The sequence below is a fragment of the Rhinolophus sinicus genome, linkage group LG04 (genome assembly GCF_036562045.2).
Source record: "Rhinolophus sinicus isolate RSC01 linkage group LG04, ASM3656204v1, whole genome shotgun sequence".
NCBI lineage: Eukaryota > Metazoa > Chordata > Mammalia > Chiroptera > Rhinolophidae > Rhinolophus > Rhinolophus sinicus.
The window spans coordinates 104,039,571-104,063,077 of NC_133754.1; the positions used below are offsets into that span (position 1 = coordinate 104,039,571).

Genomic DNA, 23,507 nt, shown 5'->3' on the forward strand with positions numbered 1-23,507 from the left:
GTAAGAGGAATTGTTTAAAGGTTAAAACTACTTATGAATTTTTGGGAATAATCATGGAAGTAATTGAGTATGACATGTTGGGTACACATAAGCTATTCATTGAACGTAAATTAATTGCTTTAGAATGTATTAACTCTGAGTCTTGTAGGGTATTTTTGAAGCAGTTACTTACTAATTAAAAGGAAGATATTGTTTATTACGGATTAGTACTACTGATTGAATTTGGATGATTTATTTGTTGCAGGTGACATACAGATTTAGGGGGCAGAACTCTCCGAAGGCCTTTCCCCTCCGTAGTTGTGCAGTAGTTTGTGTGAACTCACTCATGCATTCTGTCCCCTCAGTAGCCGCTCATGGACTGTATTTTGCTTAGGACTCTGGGGACTGCTGAAATATAAAGTGTTGCTTTTGTGTCGTATCTTCTTCAGCTCTTAGCTTTCTTTAGTTGTTTTTTTCCCCTACCCTTGGTTGGAAGAGCAGAAATCTGTTCATGTTTTTAATGCCTTTGACACTATTTGAAAGACGCTTTAATTTTTCTCCTTATTTTAAAAATAATAAGCTTTGACAACATTGGGAGGAATTAAAATCTTATGTAGGTTTTTAAGTTATCTTGATACATATTTTATACAAATATGTTTGGACAAAAGGATATTATGAAGTGTCCCATTAATAATTTTAAGTCCTAGCTGTTGTACTTTTAGTAGAGTAGATAAAAAGTTTTCTATAAAAATTTTTAGTTTTAGAGCAGGTGGCTTCATAGTTATTCCTGTTAGCCTTTTGTTTTGTCCATTTAATTTCTCTGAAATTGCCAGTGTCATGATATGATAGTGCCCAGTTCATGATGGGTTTGGATCTAGGGAAGTAAATAATATGTTTAAGTTTATTTAATACATTTCCTTATTTTTACATTTTTAGTATGATATCACATTTTTCATCAATAAAAACATAATTATTTTTCAATAAAACTTTGGATTGGAATATTTTTTTATTTCATTGAGACATCTAACATAAAAATAAACAGTAAATGGTTAATAAGCATTGGTGTGAACAAGTTTTCTGAGTGTATGCAGAAGACCTACTAGGCACAAAAGTTATAAAAAAAAGAAGTCCCTATTTGGGGCTTATAATCGAATTAGGGAAAACTCACAGGAAAATACATCAAACTATTCCCTGAATATGTTGAGCATGTTAAGAAGGTAGGATAATGAATACAACATTCAGTCACTTTTATTAAGGACACATTTTGGACAGTGCTCTGAACAAAATGGCAGACTGATAATCCTACTGGAAATCTGGAAGTTGATCGTAGTGGACAGTAATGCAGCGAAAGGAAAGGCTGAGTGTACGTACGGAACAAGAGAGTTCACAGTGCTGCTCGTCGTCAGCGTGGGGAGACTGGAGTAGGTAGTATTAAATAGCTCACTACTATAGGCTAAGGACTGTTTTTATTAGGTTTGCTTTTTGATCAATGAATTCAGAAAAATTGTGTTACCCTTAATTGAAATTGTCCAAGATATGAATTAATGGAAGATCCCAATCAAGCTATTGAGTGGTTAATGCAGCTGATCAGCGTTGTCCCCACCGACTCTCGAGCTCTGTCTAAGCTAGGAGAATTGTACGACAGCGAGGGGGACAAGTCCCAGGCCTTTCAATATTACTACGAGGTGGGTATGCAATCTCACTTCCCTTCTACTTTCTAGCTTTTATGAATTGTTATAAAAAAAAGGCAGCAGACCTTCTAATTTATAAAATTTAGAAATGCTTATGAGCTTTTAAATTTAAAAAAATTTAGAAATGCTTATTGATTTAAAATAAAGCATATGTGGTATATAAAGTTCATTTTTGATTAATTTTAATAAAAGTGAAATAAAAAGTACAAATTCATTTTTCTCTTGAAGCATGATTTTCATCCCTTTTTTATTCTATTACATATTTAATTTGATTCAGACTGCATCCAAAAGATAATTATAGGAGTTGAAAAATGTGTCAAATCTAAAGTTTTCTAAATCTTGTGTAGTTTAAAAATTTTGTAAAGTGCTTACGACAGCTCATGCTTCTTGATTAAGAAATTTCACATCAGATAAACTAATCCATTCAATGGGTAATATGTTCAGGGAGTACACTACACGTTGCCACTGAAATTGTACTGTCGTGTTCTGTGTTTTGCAGTCATACAGGTATTTCCCTTCTAACATCGACGTCATTGAGTGGCTTGGAGCCTACTACATTGATACCCAGTTTTGTGAGAAGGCCATTCAGTACTTTGAAAGAGCTTCTCTCATACAGTAAGTGGCTGTTAGGGCTGTGTCGAACTAAACATGTCCTGTCGGGGTTTATGATCCGTACTGTTAGAATCTGACAGACACATTATGTTCGTGAGCACATATTCGTGAACATTCCATTTTCTTGTATTATATTCCTTTTTTCTTGATCTTTATTGTGACAAATATGTTTCCTTTTTATGCAAAAGTTGTTTTTTCCATTTTTTTTTATTAGTTTCAGGTGCACAAGACAAAGTAATACTTAGACGTTTATCATTTCAAAAGTTTTTAAAATATCTTCTTTAAGGTACTTTTTTTTTCTTATTCACATCTCAGCAAACAAGTATTATTTCTTTATGAATCAGAAAATGACTATCTCAGTCCTTGGACAAAATTTTATTTCTGAAATAAGTTTCAATTTATAATTGATATACACTATATATTAAAAATTAAACTTTTAAAGGTGTCTTTAATTTCCTATCAGAATGGTTTGTGCATATATGATTAAAAAATAATTGGAAGAAATGCAAATAAAAACCACAATGAGATACCACCTCACCCCAGTCAGGATGGCTATCATCAATAAATCAACAAACAACAAGTGCTGGCGTGGATGTGGAGAAAAGGGAACGCTGGTGCACTGTTGGTGGGAATGCAGATTGGTGCAGCCACTATGGAAAACAGTTTGGAGGTATCTCAAAAATCTGAAAATGGAACTACCTTATGATCCAGCAATCCCACTGCTAGGTATCTATCCGGAGAAATCCAAAACTCCAATTCAAAAATCTTTATGCACTCCTATGTTTATTGCAGCACTATACACAATAGCCAAGACCTGGAAACAACCGAAATGCCCATCAGTAGATGACTGGATTAAGAAACTGTGGTATATTTATACAATGGAGTATTACGCAGCCATAAAGAAGAAAGAAATCTTACCATTTGCAACAACATGGATGGACCTAGAGAACATTATGCTAAGTGAAATAAGTCAGAAAGAGAAAGACAAATACCATATGATCTCACTTATATGCGGAATCTAAAGAAAAGAATAAGTGAATGAACTAATCAGAGACAGTGTTGGAAACATGGAGGAAAAACTGAGGGTTGCTAGAAGGGCAGGGGGGTGGGGATAAGGGGAAGGTGAGAGGTTTTGAAAAATAGTCGGTAACCACAAGATGGTCATGGGGGTTTGAAAATTAATTTGGGGAATGTACAGAGGGATAGTGGATGGGGGGAGGGGGGTTCACACAGTGTGAGGGATATAAATGATAAACATCTAAGTTTTGCTTTGTCTTGTGCACCTGAAACTAATTAAAAAACAAATAAATAAATTTGGAGAAAAATAATAATAAAATAATTGGAATATAACGTATACTGCTTTGTATTTGGCCAGATTTAATTTTAACATTAAATATGACTTTGAGTCATTTGAATGGTAAAGGAATGCTTAATAATTTGACCTCTGTGTAGAATTTGTATTAGGCAATTAATTTTTATGACAGTTGCTTCACATAAATATTTTGAGAATTATAAAACTAACAAGCATAGGGGGATGGTTTTTAGTTTAATTATGTGCTTGAGACTAAAGCTACATAGGTAACACACTGGAACCTTTCTGTTACACTTGCTGCTAATGCTAAGCCTAGCCGTTAGCTCAGGTAGACCCCTTCCTCCTTTGAGGCGCCATCTGCTTGTTCCAAACGTAACTCCTACATGTGACGTCACATGCGACGTGGTCTAGTTGGTGCTCTTTCTCTCTGTGCCACCAGTAGTCTAGCCTCACAAGTCTCGAACGCCCCAACTTTACTGACTTTTATGTCCTCTGAAGGTTAGCCCCCAAATCTCACCTGACACTGATTATCACCAGCACATTTTTACCAGTAAAGTCTTCCAGTGTAACATCCAGCAGTCTGAACCTAACCTTCCATCTTCCACACCCCTCCTCTGCAGTGTGCCTCTCTTTCGTAAGACTGACACTCCAGTCTCTTGACCTTCTTTTCTCTCGCAGTCTCTCCTTGCGTTGGTTTTGAGCCTGTTCCTTTCAGTGTCTTTAATCGATCACAGCTGTGCTCTTTCTTGCCAACATCCTTGGTTGCTTTTTTTTTTCTCTTGCTTTGCTGCCCCATCCGTCCCCCAAAATGTCATGGGTTAATCCAACCCTTCCTTGGGCTCCTGTACTCAGCCTGGGAAGATCCCTTGGGCGTAGATGATGTGACCAGATGGTCTGAGACCGACTCGAGAGTGTTATGCGAACACTTATCGTCAGTCTGAAGTATTTCTAAATAGCCTCCTCTATTTCCCTCCCAGATGCCCTCAGTTTTTCACTCCAGTTTCCCAGGAGATGGAGCCTTTTCTAGGACCTCCCGTAACATCTCCCTGCCCTTGCTTTTTTATAAATTGCTTTCACATGAACCTGGTTTTGCCACCTTCTGTCTGTATGACAGAGACATTGAATATGCGTCGATTACCTATTCACTTCCGGAGCATTTATTTTCTGTATGATACATCTTAATGTCTACTTTTCTCTTTTTTTTATGCTAAGACTTCTGTTTATCGTGTAAGTCTTACACGATAGAAATGTAAGCTCTGTGGAGGTGATGGGGAGGTTGTTTGTTCCATCTGGCTTCGTGAGCAAGTTCTGAAATAAGTGGTGGTGACGGTTATACAACTTTATGGATGTAATTAATGCCACTGAATCGTATACCTGAAAATGGTTAATGTGGAAGACTTTTTGTTCTATCTACTTTGATCATAATTTTAAAATTATTAATGTCATGTACCATAAATTTTTGAATCACATACTTTAACCGGTGAATTATGTTACATGAATTATGTCTCAAAAGGTGCTATCAAATGATACATGCTCTGCGCTCATGTCCAGTTCAGAAACAGGCTAGGTGGACAGGTAATAGTGAAGAGGGTGGTCTCCTGCACAGGTGAGCTGGGAGCGGTGTGAGGGGTGTATAGGAGGCGTCTGGGGTTGGCGGCGTCCCCTTTCTGGGACTGCAGGGCGGTGACCAAGTATTCACTTCATGAGAATTTGTGGAGCTGTGGAGCTTTGTTTTATGTACTTCTCCATGTGTTATACTTCACAATTAAAGATTTCAAAGTCAAAGAAAAAAGACAATATGAGCAAAGAAAGGCAGTGCTCCCCCCGGCCCCAGGGAGCCGTTTGGAAATGTGGGAGCAGGGGCATTTTATGGTCGTTATGATGGATAGGGACGCGCTGTGGGTACCGGGTGGCAGCCACCCAGGATGGAACATTCAGTAATGTGTAGAGGATTTGCACAGCGACTAGTGTCACCTAAAATGCTGGTAGCACCTTTCACCAAACACTGCATGTTAATAGTATGGTTTTGTCACTGAGATGTTATCTGAAAACTCTGCAGTCCTTTCTCTGAGGCTGTTTAGCGAAGAGTGCCAGCCTGGCTGATGCCATTCAGGTAGCTGGAACGGGCTGCGGTAAGGACCTCATTGTTCCAGAAGCCACTCCTCTTTTTATCCTGCAGTTTCATTTTACCCCTCAGACCCCTGGGCGACCTCTGGGGGCGAGGGCAAAGCTGCTTCTCAGGTCCCAGTCTGCCGTCCGATTGCCAATCCGCCTCACCCCTGGTGACTCCAGTTCCCGAGCATTCCTGGTTATTTTCAGGGACAGGTGTGCTGCCCCTCAGTATACCCTCTTGAGCCCTAGAGGCTTACCTGCCTGCCTGACTGAAGGCAGCTCACATCTGCTTCCTCCATCACTTGTCATTTGTATGTGGTTTTGTACGGTTCGTGTTTCATCTGAGATGGAGTTTGATTTTGCTTTTCTTCTCCTCCTTGTTTTTGGGGGTTCATTTCCAGAAAAGACACTGTAGGTAAAAGGTCTTGACTCTGCCATCCTGAAACCAAGCTTGCTTGTCTTTCAGGTGCTTATTCCAAATACAGAGATAATTCTTCCCGGGGACAGTTTTCAAACTGCATCCTCATTGCTTTGTGGAAGTGTAAAATAAGGGATAGCTACAGGGTCTGGTACTGGTACATTCTATGGGGGAGTAACCAGAGACATAGCTCTTAACCTTTCCTGGTCTCAGTTTCCTTTTCGTTTAAGGTGAATGGGTGGAATGAAACATTCCATTGTTCTCTAACTTAAATTCAAGTCACTGCAGATTTAAAACCCTTAAAGCCTTTAGTACAGCTCTATTCATTAGACTGTGCTCGGCACCTTCTAACCAATTGGCTGGGATTGTTTTGGTGCATTATATTAGATCATATGTCTTACATATGCTATCTGTAAAACAGTGCTATTTTCCTTTGCTGTGAGGATTGAGGAGAAAGTAGGCATTCATCCAAGAAATAAATTTGGTGTGTTATTTCTAAACCAGGTTCTGATGGTAAACCCAAAATAAAAGAGACAAGCTAGAACAGTTAGCCTTGTTTTCTGCTTTTATGCAGAACGCTCCTATCCTGAGCTCTCCCCAGTTCCTGAGGGTAGCAGTAGACACAGGAGTTTAATTGTGAAGATTAATAAAATACATTTACCTCATGTCCTCAGTTGTTCCTGTGTTACCTTTATTAGACATGGAAGCTTATCAGCTGTTCTAGCGCATACAATAGTTGATGGCACAGGCCACATCAGTGCCAATGGAAGTAAGCAGTGTCACGGGTCATCCGTACTTATGAGCAATAGGATTCATAATCCAGAATGTCACCCAATCTTTTATTACCATCAAGTCACAGGGCCACTCCAGTGGTCACAAAGATTAATCCGTTTTCCCCAGGAGGCCGTGTGAACACACACACACACACTACTTGACAGCTGTTCCAGTGGCTAGTATCTAAATTTCCCAGCAGGTGGCATTCATGAATTGAGGCTTTCTGGAAGAAGAAAAATGAAGTGGTTATAATAGTAACTAATGTTTATTGTTTACCTATATTGTGTTTATTAACCCTTACAACAACCCTCTGAATAGGTACTATCATCCCCATTTTATAGATGAGGAATCAGAGGCATACGTTTAAATAACTTTAAAGATTTCCAAGCTGAAAATCGCACTCCTAATCTGAAGGAAGGAAATAATGATGATGTGTGCTTGAATATGCATAGGAGAGGCAGTTAGTGAGTGATGGTCACCCCAATGTGTACCAGGCGTCACGCCAGGCCCGGGTACAAAGACGGTGCTCCTCAGGAATTCATAGTTTCACGAGAAACCTAAGTAACACTGCAGTATGGAGAGTGCAGTGCTGGGGACACTGCTGTGCTCAGCCAGCCCATGGATAGTCACATCTGCACGGGAGGTGATGGCGGGTACAGAGATTGGGGTCTACATGTGTGGTGTGTGGGGGACCGTGCTCCTGTCTGGATTTACGGTGGCAGGAACTTTCAGGCAGGGCATGGTGGAAGACAAGTGGGAGAGGCAGAAAACCACCAAAACTGAATGAGCTGCATTAGGATGGTCATGCAGTGGGAGGGCAGGTGATGGCTTTTAAGGAGGGAAATAATATGGTTAGATACGTATGTTATGTAGGTCACAGCACATGGCTGGGTAGGCAGTGCACTTGTGCATAAGTAACTTGCCCAACTTGCAGGGCTCTGATTTAAACCGAGAGCTATCTGATTCTGAAGCTGGTAACCTTGACATCAAACTGAGTAGGAACCAAGACTCCTGTCTTTGAAGCCATCAAGTAAATAGATGGGAGATTCTAGAAAGATGTTAGAAGAGCATTAAATTATTCCCTACTCTTTTATTTCTTCAGATATTGTTTTTCTTATATATATATATTTTTTAATTTTAGGGGAAGTGTGTTTATCCGGGGCCCATCAGCTCCAAGAAATTGTCCTTCAATCTAGTTGTGGAGAGCACAACTCAGATCCAAGTCCAGTCACCATTTTCAATCTTTAGTTGTAGGGGGCACAGCCCACCATCCCATGCAGGAATTGAACCGGCAACTTGCTGTTGAGAGCTCATGCTCTAATCAACTGAGCCATCCAGCCGCCCCACCGGAAGCTCAGTGGCAGCTCATTGTTTTCAGTCTAGTTGTGGAGGGTGTGGCTCACTGGCCCATGTGGGAATTGAACCGGCAACCCTGTTGTTCAGAGCTTGCACTCTAACCAACTGAGCCTACCGGATGCCCCTCTTAGATTTTTTTTTTTTATTGGGGTGATAATTGTTAGTAAAATTACATAGATTTCAGGTGTACAATTCTGTATTACATCATCTATAAATCCCATTGTGTGTTCACCACCCAGAGTCAGTTCTCCTTCCATCACCATATATTTGATCCCCCTTACCCTCATCTCCCACCCCCCACCCCCGCACCCCCCTTACCCTCTGGTAACCACTAAACTATTGTCTGTGTCTGTGAGTTTTTGTTTCTCATTTGTTTGTCTTGTTCTTTTGTTGTTTTTGGTTTATATACCACATATCAGTGAAATAATGTGGTTCTCTGCTTTTTCTGTCTGACTTATTTTGCTTAAAATCATACTCTCAAGATCCATCCATGTTGTCACAAATGTTCCTATATCATCTTTTCTTACCACCAAATAGTATTCCATTGTGTATACATACCACAACTTCTTTATCCATTCATCTATCGAAGGACATTTTGGTTTCCATGTCTTGGCCACCGTAAACAAAGCTGCAATGAACATTGGAGCACACGTGTCTTTATCTGTAAATGTTTTCAGATTTTTTTGGTAGATACCCAGGAGAGGGATTGCTGGGTCATATGGTAATTCTATTCGTAATTTTTTGAGGAACCTCCACACTGCCTTCCATAGCGGCTGCACCAGTCTGCATTCCCACCAACAGTGTATGAGGATTCCTTTTTCTCCACAGCCTCTCCAACACTTGTTACTATTTGTCTTGTTGATGATAGCCATTCTCACTGGGGTGAGGTGATATCTCATTGTGGTTTTGATTTGCATTTATCTGTTGATTAGTGATGTTGAGCGTTTTTTCATATGTCTATTTGCCATTTGTATATCCTCTTTGGAGAAATGTCTCTTCAGGTCCTCTGCCCATTTTTCAATTAGATTGTTTGTTTTTTTGTTGTTGAGTTTCATGAGTTCCTTGTATATTTTGGATATTAGCCCCTTATCGGAGGCACTGTTTGCAGAAATCTTCTCCCATTCAGTTGGTTGCCTCTTTATTTTGTCGATGGTTTCTTCTGCTGTGCAGAAGCTTTTAAATTTCATATAGTCCCATTCGTTTATTTTAGCTTTTACTTCCATTGCCTTTGGAGTCAAATTCATAAAATGCTCGTTGAATGCAAGGTCCATAAGTTTAGTACCTATGTTTTCTTCTATACAGTTTATTGTGTCAGGTCTTATGCTTAAGTCTTTGATCCATTTTGAATTAATTTTGGTACATGGTGACAGATAGCAGTCCACTTTCATTCTTTTGCACGTGGCTATCCAATTCTCCCAGCACCATCTTAAGATTTCTTTGGCTATTCGGGCTCTTTTGTGGTTCCAAACAAATCTGATGATTTTTTGTTCTATTTCTTTAAAAAATGACATTGGGATTTTGATGGGGATTGCATTAAATCTGTATATTGCTTTGGGTAATATGGCCATTTTAACTATGTTGATTCTTCCAATCCATGAGCATGGAATGTCTTTCCTTTTCTTGGTGTCTTCTTCAATTTCTTTCAAAAATGTCTTATAGTTTTCAGCATGTAGGTCTTTCACATCCTTGGTTAAGTTTATTCCTAGGTATTTTATTCTTTTTGCTGCAATTGCAAAAGGAATTGTTTTTTGTATTTCTTTTTCTGAGATTTCATTGTTAGTATATAGGAAAGCAATGGACTTTTGTGCGTTGATTTTGTAGCCAGCAACTTTACTGTATTCGTTGATTGTTTCTAATAGCTTTTTGGTGGAGTCTTTAGGGTTTTCTATATATAGCATCATGTCATCTGCAAAGAGTGATAATTTAACTTCTTCATTCCCAATTTGGATGCCTTTTATTTCTTTCTCTTGCCTGATTGCTCTGGCAAGGACTTCCAACACTATGTTGAAAAGCAGAGGTGATAGGGGACATCCCTGTCGTGTTCCTGAACGTAGAGCAAAGGGCTTCAGTTTTTCACCATTAATTATGAGATTAGCTGAGGGCTTGTCATATATGGCCTTTATTATGTTAAGGTATTTTCCTTCTATACCTATTTTATTAAGTGTTTTAATCATAAATGGATGTTGTATCTTGTCAAATGCTTTTTCTGCATCAATTGATATAATCATATGATTTTTGTCCTTTATTTTGTTTATGTGATGTATCACATTGATGGATTTGTGGATGTTGAACTGTCCTTGTGCCCGGGGATGAACCCCACTTGGTTGTGATGAATAATCTTTTTAATGCATTGTTGTATTCGATTTGCTAGAATTTTATTTAGGATTTTTGCATCTGTATTCATCAGAGATATTGGTCTGTAGTTTTCTTTTTTGTGCTGTCCTTACCAGGTTTTGGTATCAGGGTAATGTTGGCCTCATAAAATGAGTTAGGGAGTACTGTCTCTTCTTCAATTTTTTGGAAGAGTTTGAGCAGAATTGGTATTAGATCCTCTTTGAAGGTTTGGTAGAATTCACTAGTGAAGCCATCTGGTCCCGGACTTTTGCTTTTGGGAAGGTTTTGGATGACTGATTCAATTTCGTTACTGGTGATCGGTCTGTTTAGATTTTCCAGTTCTTCATGGTTCAGCCTTGGAAGGCTATATGTTTCTAAGAACTTGCCCATTTCTTCTAGGTTATTGAATTTGGTGGCATATAGTCCTTCATAGTATTCTTGGATGATCCTTTGTATTTCTGTGGTGTCTGGGATAACTTCCTCTTTTTCATTTCTGATTTTGTTAATTAGTATCTTCTCTCTCTTTATTTTAGCGAGTCTAGCCAAGCGTTTGTCAATTTTGTTAATCTTTTCAAAGAACCAGCTCTTTGTCACATTAATTTTTTCTATTGTCTTTTTGTTCTCTATTTCATTTAGTTCTGCTCTGATTTTTGTTATTTCCTTTCTTCTGCTGACCTTGGGTTTCACTTGTTCTTCTTTTTCTAGTTCTTTAAGGTGTAACATGAGGTTATTTATTTGGGATTTTTCTTGTTTCTTGAGATAGGCCTGTAATGAGATAAATTTCCCTCTTAAAACTGCTTTCGCTGCATCCCAAAAATTTTGGTAGGATGTATTTTCATTGTCATTTGTTTCTATGTATCTTTTGATCTCTCCTCTAATTTCTTCTTTGACCCAGTCCTTCTTTAAAAGTATGTTGTTTAATCTCCATGTATTTGTGTTTTTGCTGCTTTCTTTTTGCAGTTGATATCCAATTTCAAAGCCTTGTGATCAGAGAATATGCTTGGTATGATTTCAATCTTCTTAAATTTGTTGAGACTGATTTTATGTCCCAATATATGGTCTATCCTTGAGAATGTTCCATGTACACTAGAAAAGAATGCATAGTCTGATGTTTTAGGATGAAGTGCTCTATAAATGTCAATTATGTCCATTTCATCTAATGTGTCATTTAGGGCTGCTATTTTGTTATTTATTTTCTGTTTGGATGATCTATCCATAGCTGTAAATGATGTATTTAAGTCCCCTAGTATAATTGTGTTTTGGTCAATTTCTCCCTTTAGTTCTGTTAGTAGTTGCTTGGTATGTTTCGGTGTTACCTGTTTGGGGGTATAAATATTGATGACTGTTACGCCTCCTTGTTTTATCGTCCCCTTTACCAGTATAAAATTTCCATCTTTGTCTCATGTTATCTTTTTCACCTTGAAGTCTGTTTCATCTGATATCATTATGGCTACACCTGATTTTCTCTGGGTACCATTTGCATGGAGTGTCAATTTCCACCCTTTCACTTTGAGTCTATGCTTGTCCTTGCAGCTGAGATGTGTCTCTTGGAGACGGCATGTAGTTGGGTTTAGTTTTTTGATTCAATCTTCTACTCTGTGCCTTTTTATTGGTGAGTTCAGTCCATTTACATTTAGGGTGATTATTGATATGTGAGGATTTCCTGTCATTCTATCTTTAGTTTTCTGGTAAGGCTGTGTCTCCATTGTTTCTTTGCCTTTTTGTTGTTGTCTATTATTTCTGCGTGGTGGTATTCTATGATGTTTCCCTCTGTTTCTTCTTTTATTACAGTATATATTTCAGTTCTGGATTTTTTGTGTGTGGTTACCCTTAAGTTTATGTAAAAGAAAATTTGATATTTAGAGTATTCCATTTTATTCAGCACGCTTACTTTCCCCATTCCCATATTCCGGTTCAGGCCTTTACTCTCCCCCTTTTTGTTTTGGTTGCCACAGATTGTCCCTGTTGATGGTGGTCGAATAACCTCCTTTAGAATTTCTTGTAGTGCAGGTCGTGTATTAGAAAATTCCCTCAGCTTCTGTATGTCTGGAAAGGTCTTTATTCCTCCTTCATATCTAAAGGATATCTTTGCTGGATATATTATTCTTGGCTCATAATTTCTCTCTTTCAATAGTTTGAATATTTGGTTCCACTCCCTCCTGGCTTGTAGAGTTTCTGCTGAAAAATCTGAGGATAATCTAGTGGGCTTTCCTTTGTAAGTTACCGTCTTCTTTTTCCTGGCTGCCTTGAGGATTCTTTCTTTGTCGTTGATTTTAGACAGCTTCAGTACAATGTGCCTTGGAGAAGGCCTGTTGGGATTGAGGTAATTAGGTGTTCTATTTGCTTCTTGGATTCGAGGGTCCAGTTCTGTCCACAAGTTTGGGAAGTTCTCATCGACAATTTGTTTGAATATATTCTCTGTTCCCTTCTCTCTTTCTTCTCCTTCTGGTATGCCCATTATTCTTATATTGCTCTTTCTGATGGAGTCAGAAAGTTCTTGTAGAGTTCTTTCATTTCTTTTAAGTCTCAAGTCTCTTTCTTCTTCCGTCTGTGTAATTTCCAGGTTTCTGTCTTTGATGTCACTGATTCTTTCCTCCATCTGGTCAACTCTACTACCTAAGCTGGTTATTTCATTCTTAATTTCTTCTATTGAGTTCTTAATCTCCAGAAATTCTATTTGGTTCTTTTTTAAAATTTTAATCTCTTTCATAAAATGTTTATGTTGTTCTTTCATTGTGTTTCTGAGTTCATTAAACTGCCTTTCTGGGTTTTCTTGCATCTCGTTGAGTTTTTTCAGAACTGCAATCTTGAATTCTCTGTCATTTAAGTCACATATTTCTATATCTTTAAGTTCCTTTTCTGGAGACTTTTCACTTTCTTTCTGAGCTGTCTTGTTGCCTTGGTTATTCATGGCAATTACTGATTTAGTATTTCTCTTCCTAGACATCTACAGGAGTGGCTTCTGCAACAGGTTGATAGGAAGAGGTCTTTCTTTTGTTTTCCAGTACTTGTTGGTAGAATGTTTTATTTTCTCTCTGACTGCACCCTTTTTTTTTTCTCTCACACGGTAGTGCTATGTTTTCTCTGCACTAGTCCAGCTTCTCACCCAATGGGGTGATTCCCTGGGAGACGGGCTACTCCTCTGTTAATAGTTCACCTGGGTCACAGGGCGCAGTGTCCCGGTGGGTATGCGGAGAGCTTTTGATGTTCCAAAGCTCTTCTAGCTCCAGAGTCAGAGCCCGTATGTTTCAGCAGTTCTGTTTACTCCTGCAGGGATCCGCCCAGATAGGTGGGGTCAGGGGTGGGGTGAGTTGTGAGTGGTGGCCCAGAGCAATGGCGGTGACCACCACCACAGCCGGTCCTGCTTCCACGGCTCCCTCCTGTTTGCCGGAACTAGTTGGGCTGCGAATCTGTGTCTGCGGTCCACAGTTCTCAGAACAGGAAATATTCTGTTCTTTTGATCTGACACTGCTACTGTTCTGTTTCTAGCACCGGCAGGTGGGGGCGGGGCGAGCTCTGGGAGGGGAGGGAGGGGGCGGCTAGTCTCAGTGCCTGAGGCTTCTGTTCTCTGCTCAGCAGTGCGGGCTTAAACCACCATTTTCAGCCTTTTTCCCTCAGTCTTTTCTCAGAGGTCTCTGCCGTGAGCATTGGGTTCAGCCGTGTTATATGCTGCCCCCTCAGCCCTGTGGGCCATAAGCGGAGCCCTAGCAGTCCGAGTTCTTCCCTCTCCCGCAGCTGCGGTAGTTCCGGGAAGCAGCGAGCTCGGAGCACTGAGCTAGGTCTGCGTCCTGCACCCGCGGCTCCGTCTCCGCTCTTGTCCCTTCCCTCCTCCCCAGCTCGCGCGAATCTCCCACCTGTAGGTGATTTCAGTCGGTAGTCGGCCTCTTCGTCTTGCCTGTCTGCTGTGCAGGGAGTCCTTTGTGGGGTTTTTGTTGTTCGATTCGTTGTAAGTTCCAGGGGAGCTTTACAGAGGCTCACCTCACTCCGCCATTTTGATGATGTCCGCCCTCTTAGATATTTTTAATAGCAGTCTTTAGAAATCCTGCTGGATGGTTATTTATTTTAGAAAATAAATTCATTTTTAACACGTTGCGTACGGATCACGAGAATCTTCATGAGGGATTTAAACCCGGCCGTACGCAACGTGTTAAGGGGGGAAAAAGGATGAAGAGAATTATTTTTACCCTCTCTTTAGTTGAAGCCTAATTGCTCAAATACAAGGTCAAAAATTGGGTGCTGAATTTGCAAGCCTAAGCCTGAATTCTAAGCCTTAGGTTCTAAGCCTAAGTATAAGATTATGGCTAAGGTGATGATAATGTTTAAAATAGAATGCAGTCGTCTTTAACCAAACAGTTTAAGTGGTTCTCATAAAAATATCTAAATGAAGGTGTGAACTAGATTGAAGGACTTTTAAATTTAAATTTCCTAATCTAAATATGACAGATACCCTAGTAATGAAGGAAATGGTACAAATGCTATTTTCAATAATGCAGATGACCTAATCAAAGGTAAAAAGTAGTTGGAAGATAGTATAGATCTGTAACTTTATAAAACCCACTGTCACAGATCATTTGTCTAATCTCTAATTTCATGTCATTTGTTTCTTTTATAGGCCCACACAGGTGAAATGGAAGCTGATGGTAGCTAGTTGTTTTAGAAGAAGTGGTAAATACTTTCATTTTATTAATTTTTAATATATTTTGCTTCTTTCTGTCTTTAAGGTAATTGTGCATAGAATGTGTTTCAATTTCATATATTTGTTTACTAAAACATTAACTTGATAACTATGCATACATATTTGAAGCATATATGAAAAACATAATAATTACTACGCAGGAAAAAGTTATGCTTAGAAAGCAAGTCTTAGTCATGTATTCTCACACCATGGTTAAAAACGGATTTATTATTTCTCAAAGTTAACATGTAATCATTTTTAAAGTTAGCCACATAAAATAGGCATCCTGTACATATCAATTTATATTTCTGTTGTCTATCACCTCATTCTAAATGTCCTTGTGTGTTCTGCCACGTTAATGAGCCTGTCCCAACCTGTGAAGCCTGAGGAAAGTCCAGGACTGGAACAGCTGGGGCTGTTTTGATACCTAAATGTCACTAGACATGTTCGTTTCTGTTTTCAGCAACCGCTTTTCTTATGTCCTGCACTGCTGACACCCGTCCTTCAGGGTAGTGTTGTTAATAGTTTTGGTCTAACGGAAGTGAACACTGTTAAAATACTAGAGATTAAAGCAGGGAGATAAGTGTTAACAAATGTGTTATCCCTTTTGTAGAGCATACAAATGACGCACGAAAAGCAATTCTTCAATCTAAGGCAGCACTGATGTGAAAGTATTAACTGTGTTCTTGCCCAGTGGCGGTTCTTTCTTGATCTCTGTGAGCCCCCTCAGAATGGTGTCCGAATACACACTCAGTGTTGTCCTGAAATCATCGAGAGGGTTGATCTTTAGTGTGACTGTATGTCCTATCAGATAATGTCCAACGTAGTTATACTGTATACATTATTTCTCTTAGCTGAGTTCTGAATTGCCTGTTCATTTAATGTCAGTCACATGTAGAGTGAATATGTATGAGGTGTTCTGAATAATTTAAACACATAAACCGTTTTGAGTTATTGAAGGGTGGGTTGGAAGAGAAGCTAATATCTATGGAGAACCTGCTGTGTGCTAGCTGCTTCCTATCTCCATTTCTTAATTCTCACAGCGACTCTGAGGTTAGCATAGCCACGCCTAGTGAGGCCCTAACAGATTCATAACTTGTTCACTGAGATTTTAGCCAAACTCATTGACCCCAAATTCTTTTTTCCTATTCTTTGCTGCTGCATGAAACTAAATTATTTTATTGCTAAACAAAATATTTTGTGTAAACATTTTAATGTTTCAAAATGAAAACTACAAAAAAGTTATTTTTCATCTTTTCCAACTAAGTGAATGGCATTAAAATTATTATTGACGGATCTTAATTTTTTGCCACTAACATAGTTAAGAAATAAAACTAAATCTTAACCATCACCCATTTCCTTCCACTCTAACTCTTTTCAGATTTATTTTATCTCTACATTTTCTTCCAGAAGTTAATTAAGAATTGTTGTGTATGCTTGTGGCAAACGTGAAAATCTTCCTGCTAAACCAATTAAATGGTGCCAGTATATTGGATTAAAATTAATATTTTGCTGAATCCTATTAATTTCTATAATCTGCTAGTGTGTTTTTTCCCTCTCTTTTATTTGTAGGTAACTACCAAAAAGCATTAGATACTTATAAAGACATTCACAGAAAATTTCCAGAAAATGTCGAATGTAAGTAAGATTACACTTTGTAACTTTAAAAGTATAGGTGCTCACATTTTATGTCTTAATATATAATAATTACATTTGCTACAATGGTTGTATACATAGATGACAGCCTATAATTTGTGGGACATGTGTTTAAATATGAGTTTATAGAATCAGAGAATTTGACTATACAAGTCAAATTTTTATAGAATTTTTATAGAATTTAACTATTGATGGATTTAAGCATACTATTGAATTCTCTTCTGTATTCAGTGGAAAACAGTCTGTATTCCCCATCTCACAGTGGATTTGATGCAGCTTAAAGTAGCAATGTGAAGTGCTACAACAATGACGACAAATCAAGATCAAGAAAAACACTACATAGCCATAGTCAGATGCCACGTATTCTTACTAAACAGGATATTTGGCCCTGAATAGCCCTGCGGCTAAAGTGAAGAGAAAATAAAGTCTGCTGTGTAGTCTTGACTGTTTATGAGGGCATAAAAGCAGTGTCTTGGGAACAAGAAACATTTTTTTCAGCTTTGGAGTCATTCACGTTGAGATGCTGAGATGGTAGGGAAGGTCACTGGAAGGTGCAGCAGCTGCTTCCTTAACAGCATCCCTACAGCAAATAAAACAACGTGTGAAGAGACTGTGTGTAGTCTGTCCTTTGGTGACAGTGAACCCAACGCAGGAGGTGCTGCATGTTCCCTCCTTGGCTGTTTCCTCTGTAAAAGCTCCACAGCAGGTGGATCGGAGCCAGGCCTTGCTGGTGGCTTAGGAGCAGGGAGTGTCCCAGTGCCAGTCAGGAAACAGGCTCCTTGGGGAGCCTGTCAACCTTTTAAAGCACAGATTTCTAGCCCTGCCTACAGAGGTTCTCATTAGGTTCGCAGTAGACCCAGATATCTAATTTTTCCTGTTTCTTCTTTGAAAGCTTTTTATTTGATTCTTAGTGTCAGTCACATTAGGGAACTGGTGCTTTAGAGATTAAATGAGATAAATGAGATAAAGCAATGACATCTTTTTGTGAAAATGGAGCAACCCAAAAGTCAGTGAGGCAAAAGCCCGCTCCACTGATGCTGGGACTGGGCCACGCGGCTGTAGGAGGCCGGCCTGTGGGCTACAGGTGTGTTAGCAGCATCCTACGTTCTGAACAGGAACGTCCCAGGTGCTGCCAGGTGTCCCCGGGGCAGAATTGCTGTCTGGGAGAACTGCTGCTGTAGCTCTCCCAAGCAAGGCTAAATTTCTTTGTTTCTTGAGAGTTTAAGATTCATTCTAAAAATGAAATGAACTATTACTGTGCCACAGGGACTGTCCAAGATGACTCTGGCCTGGATCCTTTCTAAACAAATGTCATCAGTAGTCCACCTTCACTATAGTCAGGAAAAATATTGGCACCCATGGAAGGGCTTGTTTTGAGCAGGGTATTTTTCTGGTAAACCCAACAGAAGAATTTAGTCTTAAAAATATTCTTCATTTATCAAAAATTGACCTGCTTTGTGGAGTTACAGATGACATACTAAATTTCAGAGGATATCTAGCAAAGACAATGATTTTTATTTTACATTAACTATTCCTGAGCCACTCTTTCTGAAGATGGGTAGGTAAGAGGAATAGTTGTGTGTTGTTTGTAGAAATTATAGTTACCTTCTTATTATAAATTATTAATGTATACATAGGCAATTTATATGCTAATGTGTGACATTTGAAGTTATTTTACTACTGTTACTTTCCAATACCTTAATGGTCATGAATAGGTCATTTATTTACAAATTCGTATGGTGTGACTACTGTATTGTTACACAGCACTGTTTTAGCACTTTGGATGCAGCAGAAAACAAAACAGATGAAAATACTTATTCAATCCCAACACACAAATACTGACTATGTCAGAGGAAAAGCAGACATGGAGATAAAGGATATGGGACGGGCTCTGATTACAGCTGGTGTGGTCTCTCCTGTGGGCCGGGCAGTAGATGAGTCCCTTGAAACGCCTACTAGGATGTCCGTCCTCCCCGGGCAGGAGAGTATAAGCCGTAGTCGTTTTCAGGAGAGAAACAAACACTATCAGTGATCAGTGAGCATCGTTCCTACCTTTGTCCCTGAAGAGAGAGGTTATTGATTTGTTGTACTTTAAACATTATGCACAAATGCTTTTCTGAATATATTCTTCACACTTTAGGTCTGCGTTTCTTGGTTCGTCTCTGCACAGATATTGGGTTAAAAGAAGTTCAAGAGTATGCAACAAAACTCAAGAGATTGGAAAAAATGAAAGAAATAAGGGAACAGGTATCTCATATGGGTCAAACGTACTATCTGTTAATTTCCAAAATGTCAGCCTTCTGTAGCTCAGCTGAGAGATGTCAGGACTTCTGTCAGTAAAATGAAGTGGAAAGCTTTTTCTGATCTGGCATAAAAGGCAAAAGAATAACTGACATCCTAGTTTTAGGATAAAATTCTGTCTAAAGCAAGTTAACAATAGGAGAAAGTGCAATAGATTCAGGGTAGCCTTTAGTGGATAGTACTAATAGACAAATAATTGTAATTTTCCACAATACAAAATAATTCATTATGTTTAGTTTTAACTTTTAGACTTAATGAATAGGTTAACTTATAGACTTAATTTTAATTGGAGAGTCCTGTGGCCCATGGAAACTAAAAGGCAATTACTTGTATACAACATAGTACTTTTTTATTCTATAGTAGAGCATGGCTCTGAGAATCATATTAATATACATGGAAGCATTTTAAGTTTATTTCTGTGTTCCATACAGTATGTGGAATAACAGTGTTCTTGTTTTTATTTCTTTAAAAGAATAATTTATTCTAAGTGTGAGCCTAGAATATTTAAAAGTTTAGCATTATGTTTCAGTGTCTGCCTTTCATAGAAAATATATTCTTTTAGCTTAGACTATTTCAAGAATTTAATTATCTTGGGTAATTAAATCTAAATTCCATATTTGCTTTCAAAATGTGGTTATCTTGTTTTTGATTTGAAGAGGTGATCTAATTGTTTAGTCTTTTTTAAAGTATCATGACATAGATTTTTACCTTAAAAATCCTTAAATTATCAAGTTGGTATTGAAATGCCATGCTAGGGTATGTAGTTAAAACCTGCTATGAAGACCAATTTAATAACATATACCAGTTGCTAATTAAATTATGTAACCCATGAGAAACCTTTTAAAATGTAAACAGGTATAAATGGAAGTTCAAATTATCATAATTGTTATCATAATCACTATTAAATTTCTTTCATTAAGAAGAATTGAAAGGTAGTATGTACAGAGGGTGCCAAAAAAATGTATACACATTTTAAGAAAGAAAAATTGTATTAAAATTGTAATACTCAATATATACCAATAACAAAAGATGAATACAAGTCACATTTGACTTCTGCAATTACAAGAGGTGCTCAAAGTGGTTACCATCGGTGTCCAGACACTTCTGATTATGATGAACTACTGCTTGAGCAACGTTGACTGAAGTGTCCGCTTGTATACATTTGTTTGGCACTCACGGTATTATTTATATATAAATATTAGGTTGGTGCAAAGTAATTGTGGTTTTTGCAGTTACTTTTAACCTTTTAAACTGCAATTACTTTTGCACCAACTTAATATATATATATATATATATATATATATATATATATACTGTATATATATGTATAAAACATCCTTTAGAACTCAAGATTAGTTGTTATGTGTATGTGAAGTTACCTAGTATAGAATCATGGATTCCATGGAAAGAGTTAAATTCTTTAAGACTTCATAAGTTTAAGCATCAGTACTCTTAAGTAAATTATTCAACAGTGAACACAAAACTAATAGAAATTGTGAATTGTATGTAATATACTTAATTGCGACTTATAATCGTAAACAGAAAAATTGGTACGGGCATCGCCCCCTCTGCTTTAGTAGACGTCCAGTGTTGATCTTTCTGAATAATTCTTGGGGATTTCCTCACAGCTGGTTCACAGGGATCTGAATTCAAGCTTTCTTAGGGACTCCTGGGAAATGAACTTGAAGGGCAAAGGCTATAATATTCCCCCTTTACAGAGATTCAGAATGACTCACATACAGTTTTCTTGTAGTTTACCACTTAATTTTCCCATTTACAGAGCGGTGTCTTAGGTTGGGCCATTATTAATACCATCCTCTCTCTTTGATCATTACAAGACCTCACCTTGCATTTGCTTCCTCTGCCCCTTTCTACTTTCCTTTATTGCTTTTTGTCTATGGTGTTAAATTCTTTTTTTTCATCTGACTGACTACTGTGGACTAATATTCATATGGACTACTGAATTTACTATTATAAATGGATCTATGAATGGCATTGAAACTGCCTTTCCTTTGTAATTACTACTCAGCCACTTGGTTCCTCTTCCATCAAAATATTGATATATTCATTGAATATTGTCAACTTTTGCCTGTTTCTCTCATAAACCTGACCTCTAATCCTTATATTGTACTTAGGCAAATAATTCCCCAATGGCTTAAGAACTGACACATTCAGATTATGCAGTGTTTATCTTACCTATTCACCCAAATTAGTAATGTCTCCTGTGCGTGAGCAGTGCCTCTGGGTGGCATGTCACCACTGGTCTCATTGGAATCTGTGTAAACCCGATGTCATTTAGGTGTCTTCTTTCGTCATAGCTTCTCCTTAATATCTTTCCTTCCAACATTGCTATTCCTTAATCTTTAGCGTTAGAGTCACAGTCCTCGTCCACAAAGCACTGTCTTTTCAATTTCCTTGAAATCAATTTTCTTATTATTCTTCAGTCCTTCTCATTACATCTTATGTCAGTGAAATGTTTTCCTGATGTTTTATCTCTTATGTTTTGCTTATAAACACAAAATGGAGGGGGAAAGTTAGTGGAGAAGAAAGGCCCCAGGAAGAAGAAAAGAGGGTAAAGAGAAAGAATCTCATGAATCTGAGAGCCAAGTTCTCAGTAATTGTCATGTCCATGTCCGTTTGTCTTTTTAGGTTGTGACCCCATGAGGCAGGGCACTCTCTCCTGGCTTGTGGGGCACAGAAAACTCTACTAGTTACAACACAAGATGTAATAAAGGAACTTCTGAATTAAGATGCTCTCCGTTTCTAAATTTGAACTTCAAATTTCTTGTTACTTTTCTCTGTTTCTTGTTTAGAATCTGTCCCAATACAGACTTAACATTTTTCCTATGTAATTAGAATTTCTTCATAAATCATTGGTAATGCTTGCTGTACTGATGTATTTTTATTTCTTCAAATATTTCCACTTTGTTAGACAATCAAGTGTCTTTTCTATAGTTGGTAACTTTATACATCAAATTTTGGGGTGTCTCTTGCTGAAGCACTGCTGGCCTCTGTGGTTATTTGTGGGGGAGCTCTTTCGTGTGGCTGAATGAGAAGTCTTGTGAAACAGTCGTGTGAGTGAAACCAGGGATGCCGCAGGTGATCACAGTGAGCCTTTACCTGGAGCTGCTAAGAGGACGCAGGGTTGACTCCCCGTTGTTACCCCTTTCTTCCCTCTGGAAGGTGCTGACAGTGGCAGCACTTTGGCGGCAGGAAGGGACAGAAGGAAAGAGCCTGATAACCTCCTGAATGCGGTCAGCAGTCTTCATGTTTCTGGCTAGTTTTCCCTTTAATTCCACGTTAGTGCACCTGCTTAACTAGACGTGCCTGACAACGGCTGACATTACTGCTTACGTGTAAGTGCAGGCGCTGTTCTGAGCACTTCATGTGTGTACACACGGTGATTATCGCAGTAGTCCTCTGCTGTGGTGTGGTGGGGTTAGTACTGGTTTTTATGGGTGAGAAGACTGAACCCCATCATGGCAAAGAAACTCTGCAGGTCACACAGCCCGTGGGGGCAGACCTGGATTCAAGCCCAGGCTTCTAACACTCAGGAATAGCAGTAGAGGCAGAGGGCAGTGTGAGTAATCATTTTCAGATGTACACAGTCCTTACTTGTTACCAGCAAGCTGGTAATTTGTACCATGAATTAGGTGAAAATGCACCTTGTCATCAGCTCACCATAATTTGGTTAGGAGTTAGGGTCTCAAAACAGAGCTATCAGGTGTGGCCTGTGGGCCGGCAGAGCTTCACAATCTCCTAGCACGTCTTAGAATTATAGATGCTTGGGCCCCACCCTGGACCCACCCAAGCCCTGGGCCAGAATTAAACTTCTGAATGTGGAGTCCAAGAACTTGTGTATGAGGTTTTTTTGCTTTTTTTTTTTTTTTTTTTTTTATTGGGGAAGGGGAACAGGACTTTTATTGGGGAACAGTGTGTACTTCCAGGCCTTTTTTCCAAGTCAAGTTGTTGTCCTTTCAATCTTAGTTGTGGAAGGTGCCATTCAGCTTCAAGTTGTTGTCCTTTCAGTCTTAGTTGTGGAGGGTGCAGCTCAGCTCCAGGGCCAGTTGCCGTTTTTCTAGTTGCAGGGGGCACAGCCCACAATCCCTTGCGGGAGTCGAACCGGCAACCTTGTGGTTGAGAGGATGCGCTCCAACCAACTGAGCCATCCGGGAGCTCAGCAGCAGCTCAGCACAAGGTGCCGTGTTCAATCTTAGTTGCAGGGGGCGTTGCCCACCATCCCTTGCGGGACTCGAGGAATTGAACTGGCAACCTTGTGGTTGAGAG

At 38.8% G+C, this 23,507-nt stretch overlaps 1 protein-coding gene across 9 annotated transcripts in view; it reads left to right on the plus strand.

Moving 5' to 3' along the window:
• IFT88 (intraflagellar transport 88) overlaps positions 1-23,507 on the plus strand; it is a 129,337-nt gene that overhangs the window by 83,133 nt on the left and 22,697 nt on the right. For all 9 annotated transcript variants that reach the window (XM_074330134.1, XM_074330139.1, XM_074330137.1 and 6 more), the window contains 5 exons: positions 1,514-1,664; positions 2,170-2,285; positions 15,201-15,253; positions 16,836-16,901; positions 19,060-19,166. In XM_074330134.1, the coding sequence (XP_074186235.1) occupies positions 1,514-1,664; positions 2,170-2,285; positions 15,201-15,253; positions 16,836-16,901; positions 19,060-19,166 (493 nt within the window). The remainder of the gene's footprint in view (positions 1-1,513; positions 1,665-2,169; positions 2,286-15,200; positions 15,254-16,835; positions 16,902-19,059; positions 19,167-23,507) is intronic.